General features: G+C 47.9%; 1 protein-coding gene across 5 annotated transcripts in view; it reads right to left on the reverse strand.

Annotated features, from left to right (window-relative positions):
- ASAP1 (ArfGAP with SH3 domain, ankyrin repeat and PH domain 1) overlaps positions 1 to 12,474 on the reverse strand; it is a 337,055-nt gene that overhangs the window by 299,672 nt on the left and 24,909 nt on the right. For all 5 annotated transcript variants that reach the window (XM_079112364.1, XM_079112361.1, XM_079112365.1 and 2 more), the window contains exon 2: positions 5,727 to 5,811. In XM_079112364.1, coding sequence (XP_078968490.1) covers positions 5,727 to 5,785 — 59 coding nt within the window. In that variant the 5' untranslated portion in view covers positions 5,786 to 5,811. The remainder of the gene's footprint in view (positions 1 to 5,726; positions 5,812 to 12,474) is intronic.

Here is a 12,474-nt window from a genome sequence, read left to right on the forward strand (position 1 = left end):
TTCTTTTTAATGGATGCGTTTGTGTCCATTGTTTCAGTCTAATTTGCATGATTTTTGTCCCTTGTTCGTTGACCCATTGCTCTCCATAGGACAGGATTTATCGTGTTTGCAACTGTTTGCCATCGTACATCGTGCTGTGCAGCGCATCTCTGTGAGAGGGTGTTTTCTTCATTTCTGGAAGACTCTCCCTAGGAACCCGCGGGTGAATGGCACTGACCGATCAGGTAGGCCCCTCTCCCAGGGGGGCCTGCTATGTCCAGCACACTCCCCCAGTGAGCACCTAACACTGACTGCAGGACAAGTACTCTTGATTCCCCCTGGTCCTCACAAGACCCCTAAAAGCAAGTGTGCATGAGATGCCCAGAGGTAGAGGTGAGGAAGGGTACCCAGGCTCACACAGCCAGCAAGCACCACAGCCAGGACAGTTCTGAACACCAGGCCAGCTTCCCCAGCAAGCTATTCCTGCCCCAAGACTCCCTCACCCAACAGCCTAAGGAACAGACTAAGGAAAGGAGGAAGAAGGAACCCTCCCTATTAACCAGGACCACACAAGTATGTCCCTGCCAAAGCACATCAGAAACAGCTGTCTCGCTTCTCTGGCAAGAAACCTGAAGCGCTCAGAGTAAGCGGGAGCAGCTGACCTCTAGGCGTTCAACCATCAGCTGCAGAGATAAGTGGAAAGAAGGTGCAGGTGACCATGTGGGCAGTCATGTAATGAACTATGTTGCCCCACAAAAACGTGTAAGCCCTAGCCCCCGTACCCATGAATGTCATGTTTTTTGAAAAGAGGGTCTCTGCAAATAGTTAAGATGCAAATTAAGATGAGGTCATACCAGGCAAGGTGGCATATGCCTGTAATCCCACTGGCTTGGGAGGCTGTGGCAGGGGGATCGCAAATTTAAAACCAGCCTCAGCAACTTAGCAAGGCCCTATGTAACTCAGTGAGACCCTGTCTCTAAATAAGATACAAAATAGGGCTGGGGATGTGGTTCAGTGGTGGAGTACCCCTGAATTCCATCCCCAGTAACCCCCCCACAAAAAAGATGAGATCATATGGACTTGCACCTCCCTGTAATTATAGCTACTAAGGAGGCTGAGGTAGGAGGATTCTAAGTTCAAGGCCAATCTGGGCAACTTAGTGAGACCCTGTCTCAAAATTAAAAAAGGGCTGGGATGTAGCTCAGTGGTAAGGCGCCTCTGGGTTCAACCTCAGGACCCGCCCAAAACATAGATGGGGTCATATGAATGAGGGCAGTCCCTTAATCTAGCATGACTGATGGCCTTACAGGAAAGGAGAAGAGAGAATACCACGTGACAACAGAGGCTGAGACTGGGGTGACGTGGCTGTCAGCCAAGAACACGCTGATTGCTGGTAAGTGCCAAAAGTTGGGAAGAGGCAAGGAAGGATCTCCTCTTCGGTTTCAGAGACACCAGAGCCCTGCTGTCATGTTAACTTCAAACTCAGGCCTCCAGAAGCATGAGAGAGTCCATCTCCCTTGTTTTGAACCACCAGGTGTGGCACTTGTGACAGCAGCCCTAGGGAACTGTCCAGTGCTTTGACGCTATCACAGAGGGAGCTGTTTTGTACACCTTGGGTTCCAGCAGCTGACACAGTCTCTGGCACACAGTAGGTCTCAGAAAGTGTCTGCTGTGTGGGTAGGTTCAGAAAAATCAAGTATAGACTCACTAAGAGGAGGGGCCGCGGGTGCAGCTCAGTGCCTGGGGTCCCCCTCAGCACCACAGAAGCAAAACAAAAAACCAGCAAGAGGGGGAAGCATGTCTTCTTGTCTTAGACACCTGAGCCCGTCAGGTGCTCAACAGATATTTGTAGAGTGAGTATAGTTTTTTTAAAAAATGAACGAGCTGCGGCACATGCCTGTAATCTCAGAAGCTCAGGAGGCTGAGGCAGGACTCCAAGTTCAAAGCCAACCTAAGCAACATACAGAGGTCCTGAGCAACTCAGTGAGACCCTGTCTCCAAATAAAAATTAAATGGGCTGGAGTTGTGGCTAAACACCCCTGCGTTCAACCCTTGGTACCAAAAAAATAAAATAAAAATGAGTGAATAATAAGCTCAAAAGGGTTTGCAGCAAAACTCACATATCCCCAGGTTACACTCCAGACCTGGAACATGGCAGCTGCTTGTGCTTCCTGAAGGAGGGAAGGGAAAAACGAAGGGAGGAGGGAGACAAGGCCAGGATCAGTTGCACCCTCAGTTTAGAAGCTTCCTGAACATATCCAGCTGAGGACTGGCCAAAGCCAGGACACACCCAGTTGAATTTGAAACAGCTTCAATTACATCAAAAGGGCTCTCACTGTGGAACTTGAATACTGTTTTTCTAAAATGCATCTCTTTTATATCCAGAAACTCGAATGCTTCCGAACCCTTCCAACTATGTCAGAAATGCAGAGTTGAGAGGTCAGTCTTCTGTGTTCAGCTCTAGGGACACGTTTCCTGTCCATGTGCCACATGCATTCCTGACCCCTGCCCTGCGGCCAAAAAGGGACATCAGCTGGGCTCAGGGAAATTCAATTTGGGCTGATAGCCGGCGGCATGGTAATGACAGGGCGTCTGCCTTGACATTTGGAAAGGCAAGGGGAGGTGGGGCAGGCACAGAAGAGTTTCCCAAGGGCTTGGCTTGGGAGGGTCTACAGGGTCAGGGCACTTGTGCATAGGAAGAGAAATCCTGAGAACAAGACCAACATGTCCACTGCAGGCTCAGAATTCAATTCAGCTTCCACTCAGTATAGCTCTGCCTTTCTGATTAATATTTGGGGTAAAAAAAGAAACAGCTCCAGTCCCTTATTCCCCTGGACTTGGGTTATCCCAGGGTGGATGACTGCATTGCTAGGGTTGTGATCTTGTTCATTCATTCATTCATACCTTGTTTTAAGGAAGAGGGCCTGGACTTGTGTCTTGACAAATGTGGGAAGTCTCCCCTCCTGCAGTTCTTTCTCTTCTACTGAGGAACAGCCAAAGCCTTCTTAATGCCAGTAGGCAGGGGGGCACAGAAAACTGTCATGATGCAGCCTCATGTGGTCAGCTTGCCCTCTATGGGATACTTTCCCCCACAAAAGGAGCCAGTAGGGATGGGCATCTCTGATTTCAGTAGACCTGGGACTACAGGGCTGGGTCCGTGTATGTATCCCTTCTGTGGCTCCAGGGTGTCCCACGTGGAACTAACCTGATGGCTATCAGTCTGCATAGTATTCACCTCTTCTCCTACAGACAGAAAGCCCCCAAAAAGGGCCACTACATGCACACTTATCTCCCACGTGTCCTGACCCAGTTCCTGGCACACAAGTAATATGTGACTGATGAATGTATGTTAAATGACTGCACCAGCCAATCAATAGAAATGACAGAACAGGCTTCAGAAGTGGGCAGGTGAAGGCCACCACTGACCAGCAGCACGACATGTTTTTAAGAAGTGTAAGATAAATCCTTTAAATTGTCTGCATGGTAAGTATAATATTGAAGAAACGTTGACACCCAAGAAACCAGCACCCCAATCAGAAATGGAACATCAGAACCTCAGACACTCGCCTCACGCTCCCTTCCGGTCATTGTGTCCCTCCCCACCTGAGGGTCCTCTCCTGAGGCTGATCTTCCCACGGGGGAGATAACACTTACCCTGCTATGAGCGTGAGCAGTGGTGAAGTGTAAGTGCGGCGAGCGCTAGAACCAGAAGCAGCAGCAGCGCCAAGAGCCACAGCTGGAGAACAGAATCAGGGGGACAGCGGAAGTCTTCTAAGGATGGTCACAGACTGGCCGCAGTGGGAACGGCGGACGGAGTGGACTCACAGGTAGTAGTTAGGGGGCGAGAGCTGCCCTGACGTGGCCTTCCCTACGTGCCAGGCACCGTTCCTAAGTGCTTTTGCTAAATTCACCTGGTGCTCCAAAGAACTTTCGGAGTTGTACGAAATAGGATTTTACAGGTGAAAATCCAGAGGCACACAGAGGCCAAGGAACTTCTCCAAGGTCACCTGGCTATCGAGTCACGGATCCAGGACTCAGAACTCCAGCACTCTGGCCATAGAACTTATCCTTTCAGTAGAAAACTTTCAGTAACTGTCAGCAAAGCAAAGAAAGATCTGTCCTCAGTTATCTGTTTTCATCTTATAAGATAACAACACGCAATTCGGTAAGCACACATTCTCGCAGAATAAACATTATATTTCCTAAGCCTTCTTTGCATCTAAGCAAAGCCACAGGACTAAATTTTGGCCAATAGAATATATGCAGAAATAGCAGGTGCTATTTCCAGGAAGCATCCTTAAAGGCAGGAGGCCTGCCGTTCTTGTTCTTTCCCTCTGCAGGCAGATACGATGTCTGGAGCAGAAGCAGCTAGAATGGAACCATGAGACAGATTTGGAAATAGAGAACCACGGGGCAGAGAAACAAGACTAGGTGTCTCACAGATTTCGGTAACAGCTCTGAGACACCATTGATGTCTGAACTTTAGACAAGAGACAGTATATACTTCATATTTTTAAAGAACATGTTCATTTATATTTTATGTTATTCACAGCAAGACCTAATTCTAATAATGCTGAGTTCTTGCAATTACAGCATAATTAATGTCACCTAAAAATTCAACATGCAAAATTAATGTCATTTGTTGTCCAACTTTTGATTTAACAAACAAAACAAGACAAAACATGATTTTGAGTAATCCTGCAATAGACCAACTATGAAAAAAAGCAAGAAAAGACTCTTTTTTCCCTGGAAAGTCACAACAGGTCCTGGTCACCTCGTGGCTGTGTCACCTCAGGAGCCTCAGTCTTGACTCCCTACCTCCAGCCTCTCACCTCTCCCACCCCTTCAGGACATTCCTGCTTGTCTGATTATCCTTGAAAACTATTTTCATCCTAAAAACTGAACTAATCGCAATGCGCTATGGCCTGTTTTATGTAGATACTTGTACTTTTTTCTCTAACCGGCACAAAAAAATCTAAAACACAATTATTACCTCCTTTTCATAGATAAGGAAACAGAAGACACAGAGAAGGTCAGTGACTTGCCCAAGGTCACACAGTACCAGAGTTGGGACTGGCTCTTTCCTCGCACCACGCTGACTTACTGCAAACACCAGCCACAAACAAGCCAAGCCTTTGCCAAGTGGCCCTGACCACTCTGAGAGTCAGAGTTCACAAGTTCCCTCTGCCTGCAGCTCGTCCTGTCCAGTCTGTTTTCTTCTTACCCTCTGGCACAAACCTCCATCCACTGAGCTCAGAATCCTCCCTCTCTGAGGCCAGCTTTTCTACCAGGCCGAGCGTTCCCTGCTACAAAGCGGGGTAAATCACATCTCTGCCAAGAGGCAACTGGGCAGAGGGGAAAGGCAGGGGTCCAGGGACCAGGGGCAATCCACCACAAGTCCAGCTGGGCCAGTTCTTTGTCCATGAAATGAATGTAGTAATTCTAACCTGGCAGGTTTGCTGGAACTGGATGAAAATGTTTCCCGAGAAGGGATCCCACAGAGCATCTGGCTGAAACTGTTGCCCATCCGGACTCCTTCCTGGTGCCCTACCCCTTTCCTCCCAATAAAGACGGCAACAACTGACATGATAGAAAACACTGAGAAGTCCCCAGCCCTACCCAGGCCAGACATCTCCTCTCAGATTCTGGGGCTTGTGTTTCATTAAGTTTTGCATTTCAACCCCAAAAAGAATCCCTCTGTGTTTCCTAGGCTGGGTTTCCAGGCAAGATGGGCGGAGGGCACTCACCGATTCCATAGTGAATCTCTCGACGAAAAACTGGAGAGTCTGGAGGCTGAAGATCTCATGTCTCAGCCGTCACATCAGAGATCACCTGGACGGGGCAGGAAGAAAAGGCACAAGGGTCAGTCAGTGGACGGGCCAGGAGGCGCGGCTCGAGCCGCCCGCGATTTCACTGGGAGGCAGCGGGGCCCTTGCTAGGAAGTCCTTGCTCACTGGGTGGCTGCCCCGGCCTAGGAGGGAGAACTTTGGGGCTGGTAGCTCCATCGCTGTCTCTCTGCAAGGAAGTGCTCAGGGATCCTTCCTGGATTCTATTTCTAGCTCTACGTTGGAGAGCAATTTACAAGTCATTAACTTCTCTAGACCTAGGCTCCTAACATGAAATTAAGTGTGCTGGCAGATGCGACAGACAGACACCTGCCGCGGGGAGCCCACGGGAAGGCAGACATGCAAAAGGGAACCGGCCCCAGGGAGGAGGTAGATTGGGAGGACGAAACGTGCATGGCTCAGGACGACCCCTGTGAACCTGGGCGAGGACTGTAATTAATGCAGGCACACCAAAGTCTGATTAACCGCTGGGTGCACAGAGCGCAGGAAGTCTGGGGTAAAGGTGTTACATAAGGGAACAGCTTCGATAGCTGTGGGATGAAGGGGAGTCCAGAGAGGTGGCGGTGTGAGAAGTCGCGGACCTACTCGGGGCCTGCAATCCTGTCCTCAGAATGGCACCCCCATCTGAGGCCAGAAACTCTGGGTCCCACCTTCTTCCACATTCCTGCATCCAATCCACACCCAAGTCACATCTGCTTTACTTCCCTGGAGATCTCGCAAGCTCACTCTCTCCATCTCCACCCGCCACCCTGGACCAAAGCCACCGTCATCCTTGCCTGGGCCACTGCAGCTGCCTCCCACCTGATCTCCCTTGGCCATTGCTCCCCTGCAACCCATTCTCCCATGAAGAATTTGTGCCAACACAAAAACAGAGAAGAGCAGCATAAAATCCACAGACCCACCACCCAGTGCCAATCACCATCAACCCATAAGGAGAGCACCCTGCTCCTCAGCAGCCCCCGGCCAATCCTACCCCCCAACACCCCAGCCTCTCCCCTGACGGCTGTAATCCAGAAGGAAATTCTGGACACCATTCAGACAGCAATGTCACGGTGTGCATCTCTAAGGTAAGGTCTTTCATAAAAAACCAACTGCAATACCTTTATCACACTTAAAAAAAAAAGATGATACCTTGATATCATCAATCTTTCACACAATATTCACATTCCTACTAGTCGCATAAATGTCAAAAATGGCATTTTTCAAAGCCCATATCCAAATAAGACCTGCATCTTACAATTGATTGATATGCAGAATAAAATTTTTAAAACATAAATCTGATTGTATCACTTCCCATCTCTCCAGCTGAACATCCTCCAATGGCTTCTCAGTGCTTTAGGATAAAAATGTACATGATCTCACGTGCATGGACTCTTGCCCACCTTTCTGGCCTCATCTTGACCCTGGCTCAGGCTGCAGTCACATGACATTTGTTTAGGTCCTGAACGTGCTACAGGTCTTCCTGTGCCACAGGTCCTTTGCCCGCACTGTTCCCTCTGTCTTGAGGGCTTCTTCTCTCATTCTCTTTGCCTCTTTGTTTAGCTAACACCTATACTTTCTTAAATGTGATAGCCTCAGAGAAACAGTCTCTGCCCCTCCAGATCAGAGCATGGCATTTTTCTCAGTTTTTAATGGTACAGATGCTTCTTGACTTAGATGGGATTATTTCCCAATAAATGCAATGTCAGATAAAATATCCTAAGTCAAAAGCACATTTAATACACCAAATGCTGAACATCACGGCCTGCCTACTTCATACAAGTTCAGAACTCTTAAACTGACCCAGAGTTGGGCAAAGTCACCTAACCCAAAGCCTATTTTATAAAAAGCATTGAACATCTCATGTACTTCATGAAAACAGAACAGTTGTATGGGTATATTTTTTCAGTATCATAAAGTCAAAAAGTTGTAAGTAAAATCATGGTAAGCCAGGGACTGTCTATGTATTCATTAACATGAAGACTGATGACTATTTAATGATTTGGCTTGATGATCAGCTATCTGAGTATCAAGACCATTTGGATTTGCTCACTGCTGTATCCCCAGCACCAACTGGCAAAACGACATTAATAAACATTTGCTGGATAAGTAATCGACACTCTTCCTTCAACCCTAGATGTCCATAGTGATTGACTCAATCTTCTTGAGCCTGAACCACACATTTAATTAGGTGGGGAATGGACAAGCTCCTCCTAAATTTCACATGGAAATGCACTGGATTCAGGATAGCCAAAACGTTCTTGGAGAAGGGGAACGACATTGGAGGGCCCCCATTTCCTGACTCCACAACCTGTTACAAAGCTACAGCGGGGTCCGGTAGGGTGTGGAAGCACAGTATGGAACTGCTGTCATGGAATCCCAATCGTGGTCCTCCCACAACACTGACCTCGGATCCCAACTGCACTAAGCACCCATCGCTGACAGGTAAGAGCCTGTCACTTGCATAAATGGCAAAGCTTCTCCCAGCCCATCACAGCCTGTTTCACCCCAGGGGACCCCTGAGACCCTGTGGCCGGTTGGATCTCTCCAGCCAGATCTTTCCTCCCAGCACGAATCTGAATTATATCTTCCTGAGCGTTGTTAAGTGATGTCTAGTGCTTCCCACTCTGATGGGTCCCATTTACTTCCCTACCCCACCGTATCCTGAGCTGGACCACTGACTTGCTTTGGCCAGTGGAATGTACGTGGAAGAGACAATGGCGTGTAGGTCCCCACGTCTGCCCACATCTCCCTAGCACCTATCACTAGCTGCCTTTTAGTTTGCACCCCAGATTGAAAACATGTGGATCAGCTCCAGACCCCAACCATGAGACCAGCAGGAGTCAGCCATACCAAACCACAGCTGACCTCACAGATCCGTGACCATGAAATGATATCTGCTGTCAAGCAAGCCGCTGCAATTCTGAGGCTTTTTGGTACTTGGCACAAACTGATCAATACTCACAGGAATATTAATTTATGAACACTGATGAGTAGGAACAGAGGTCAGAAAAAGAGAGAGCTGTGCAGCCGGCAGCACAGCTATGCTGGCAATCGGCAGAGCGAGTCTTGCAGGACATCCACCTGCTTGGTGCCACGCTGCTGACCCTCACACAAGTCCTGCAAGACAGATGACGGACTGGCTTTATAGATGAGAAATCAAAGCTCAGAAATATGAAATAAAACGTCCGAGACAGTGTGTGGCAGAACTGAGACAATGACCCAGGTTGTCTGACTCATGAATTCCAAGCCAGGCTTCCTTTCCGTAAAAAGGTCCTGCAGGTGCTGCTGTGAGAACCCCTGGTCCACTGACCCTCCTCCACCTGTCCCCTCCTTTAATGGCTCTTTGGCAAGAGGCTGCTGGCACAGTGGAAAGGGCCCTGGGCTTAAACAAGCCCCAGTGTCCGCTCCACCCAGAAGCAGAGCCGCCCCTTCACAGGTGAGCCTCTGGCTCCCAGGACCCTCACGCGTGAAAGGAGGCCACAAGTCTGGCCTACGTCACAACACTGCCACGAACCTCCAGAGACACAGTGTGAAGGAGCTGGGTGAGGTGTGACTCGAGTCCCTCACCCTGCTGCCCCACTCAGCCCACGCTGGGGAGGTCGGCCATAACCCGTACCAGGGTCTCTCCCACAGGGCTCCACGCTGAGCGCCTGGGTCAAGACTGGGCTCTTTTCTAAACTGAGATTCTTTCCTCCCTATTATGAAAGTAATCCAAGCACATTGAGAAATATGGCTACTGCAAAAAACGAAAATCATTCCTGATCTTAACACCCGAAGATAAATACCACTTAGAGTTTGAAGCCTTTTCACTTCTGAGGCTGGTTTTTGTCAGAGTGAGACCAATAACATACTTTTAATTAATATGAACCTCTTAGAACCAGGAAACTACTAGTAAGGGACAAAAAAATTCCACCCTGCCCTCATGCATTCATTCCACCAGTTTTTAAGTTGCACCTACCACATGCCTGGGACTGTCTTGCTGTCTGGAGACAGAGCCAAGAACAACAGGAAGTTCTCGAGTTCAAAAAAGTCAATGTTCACTCATGGTTTTTTTAAATAAATAAATAAATAAACACAGGGCATCTCCTACGTGCTGGGCACTAACTAAATAATGATGACGATGACGATGATGATGATGAAGATGATACTTCCCTTGCTATCCTGAATAATATTAGTAAATAATAAAGGTTGTGACTCTCTGGTGAGCTATTGATCCTTATATGCTTCATCTTAAAACTGGGACCGTTCAGGTACCTACCTCAGTACAGTCACTATGAGAATTATCAAGATAATTCAGAAGCACTGAGCACAGAACTTGATTCGCACTCACGATGGATACATGGTAACAGGCAGCGGTGGGGATACTGCAGCCTCAGCTAATCCTCACCACCATGCTACAAGGCGAAGCTCAGAGGTGAACACAGGCACCACCTGGGCTCCTGCACACCTGGCACCTTCTGAAAGATAGAGGAGAACACACCTCAAAGGGGAAAGAAAGTGCGGCACTGACCCACCAATCCCATCCCTCGCCAGTCAGTCACAGCCAGCAGATGGTCTCAGAGATGCAGGAAGCCCAGGGAACAGGCGTTGGCAGCACTGGAAGGCACCGGCAGGCATCCCTGAATAAGTGCTCAATAAATACTGTCTAAGCAGTGAGTGACAGGCTTCTCTCCAGGACCTCATTCTCCGCTGCCCCAGGGATAGAAGATTCCCCACTACCTGTTGGAATGAACTAGAATTCATGCCATCGAGCATCACTTTGTTACCACCCATGCTTCTGCTTTTCCACTGTAATTCTATTCTGTGACGGACAGTGTGTCCATTAGGACGGTCATTCCTGGTGCCAAGCAGGAATAAGGGGCATAATTACTTTGGCACATAAACCTTCCTTTCTTGCCAGTCCTCCACTAGGTATTGAGTTTTATTCAATACAGCTCATGGATGTTGGGATCTGTATCCTTTTATACAGGATGTCATGAACTTTTGATTCATCTGCAGCTGGTTACAGCCTGGACAAAGCGTTCCTCCCATAGGACGTCAGACACTATTCCCATTTACCGGAGCAGTTCTTTCCTGTTCTGTGGATGCTGTAAATAGAAAAGCAGAGGCCTAAAGAAAATGCAAACATTTTTATGCTTATTCCTTTTAATCTGTCCTGCCCAACTCTGTTCCCACTGAAATTCTACCCCTTCCAAGAAAATTTCTTCAATGTTCCTAGCCCAACAATCTATCTCTTTCTGAACTCTTATGGCACTAATAACAAAAGTGACCTCTTATTGAGTCCCATGATAGTTAATGTGTCAACCTGACTGCGATAAGCCTTACACAGTCTGTAAAACACCGTTTCTGGACATGTTCGGGAGGACGTACCTGGAAGACTGATTAAAGAAGACTGCCCTCAACAATGTGAGTGGGTATAATCCAGTCTGTCTCAGGGCTTGCAGAGAGGGCAGAGGAGGGCTGAACTTGCTCTGCTTGAGTTGGGACATCCATCTTCTCCTGTACTTGGATGCGGGTGCTCCAGGCCTTTCGGATGCTGACTGGGAATGATGCCATTGGTTCCCCCAGTTCTTAGGCCCTTAGACTCAGAATGAACCACTCACTGGCTGGCCTGGTTCTCCAGCTTGCAGATGGCAGATCATGGGACCTCTCAGTCTCTCTCATCATTTTTAATTATTATAGGAATGAGCCAATTTCTAATTAAAAAAAATTAAAAAAAAGAACTTCCTCCCTCCACCTCTCTCTCCATATATATATATATATATATATATACACGTACATACACACACACACACACACACACACACACACACACAAATAGAACCTATATATTATAAAACCTATACACACACACACCGGTTCTACTTCTTTATGTACATGTATACATACGTGTGTGTATATGTTCTAGGCCCTATTTCTTTGTATAACCCATCTGTATACCAGCCACGATCATGCTCTCTTTCAATCCCCATAACCCTGCAGGAACTGACTTTTACAGACAAGAAAACTGAGGTTTGGATAATTATGTAGTATTTCCCAATTCACACAGCTGGTTGGTGGTGACAGACTCAGGATGCAGACTTGGGACAGCTTCATTTCAAAGCTGAGCCCTTCACCTGCCAGGCTCAGCAAAGCAGTATGGATTCTGACTGACACACCTCATTCTGTATTGTTCCCTGATTATTCTGGACAGATGAGCCAAGCCTTCTCTCCCGTGGCCACTCTTACACAGTAAATACTGGGGCTATCTCTGTTGGTCATGGTGATTTCTGTACCAGTTACTTGGTCCTGAATTTTCCTTGTCTTCTAATAAGCAATAAATCCTGCTTCTTCACCCATGCAACCTGTTCTGCATCATGACCTCTGGTCAGGGAACTGTGGATACTGGCTATTTCTCCTAATCCCTCTGCCCCACCACCATGCAAGCATTTGGGCTGGATCACTGGGGCTGAGTCTAGTGCCCAGGATTGCCCAGAACACTAATGTGCAGACAGATACTAAGACCCTACAGAAGCCCAACCCAAGAAAGGCAATAAGGGTTGAGGCACTGTCCCTAACAACGCTGAAGCACTGGTCCTTAGCCTGGCTCTGCCCTACAGCCTCACTGGCTATTTAAAATAGTCACAATCAAAGACAATTTGTGTCTCTCCTCTCCAAAGAAGAGATT

Source organism: Sciurus vulgaris (genome assembly GCF_902686455.1).
Source record: "Sciurus vulgaris genome assembly, chromosome: 1".
Lineage (NCBI taxonomy): Eukaryota > Metazoa > Chordata > Mammalia > Rodentia > Sciuridae > Sciurus > Sciurus vulgaris.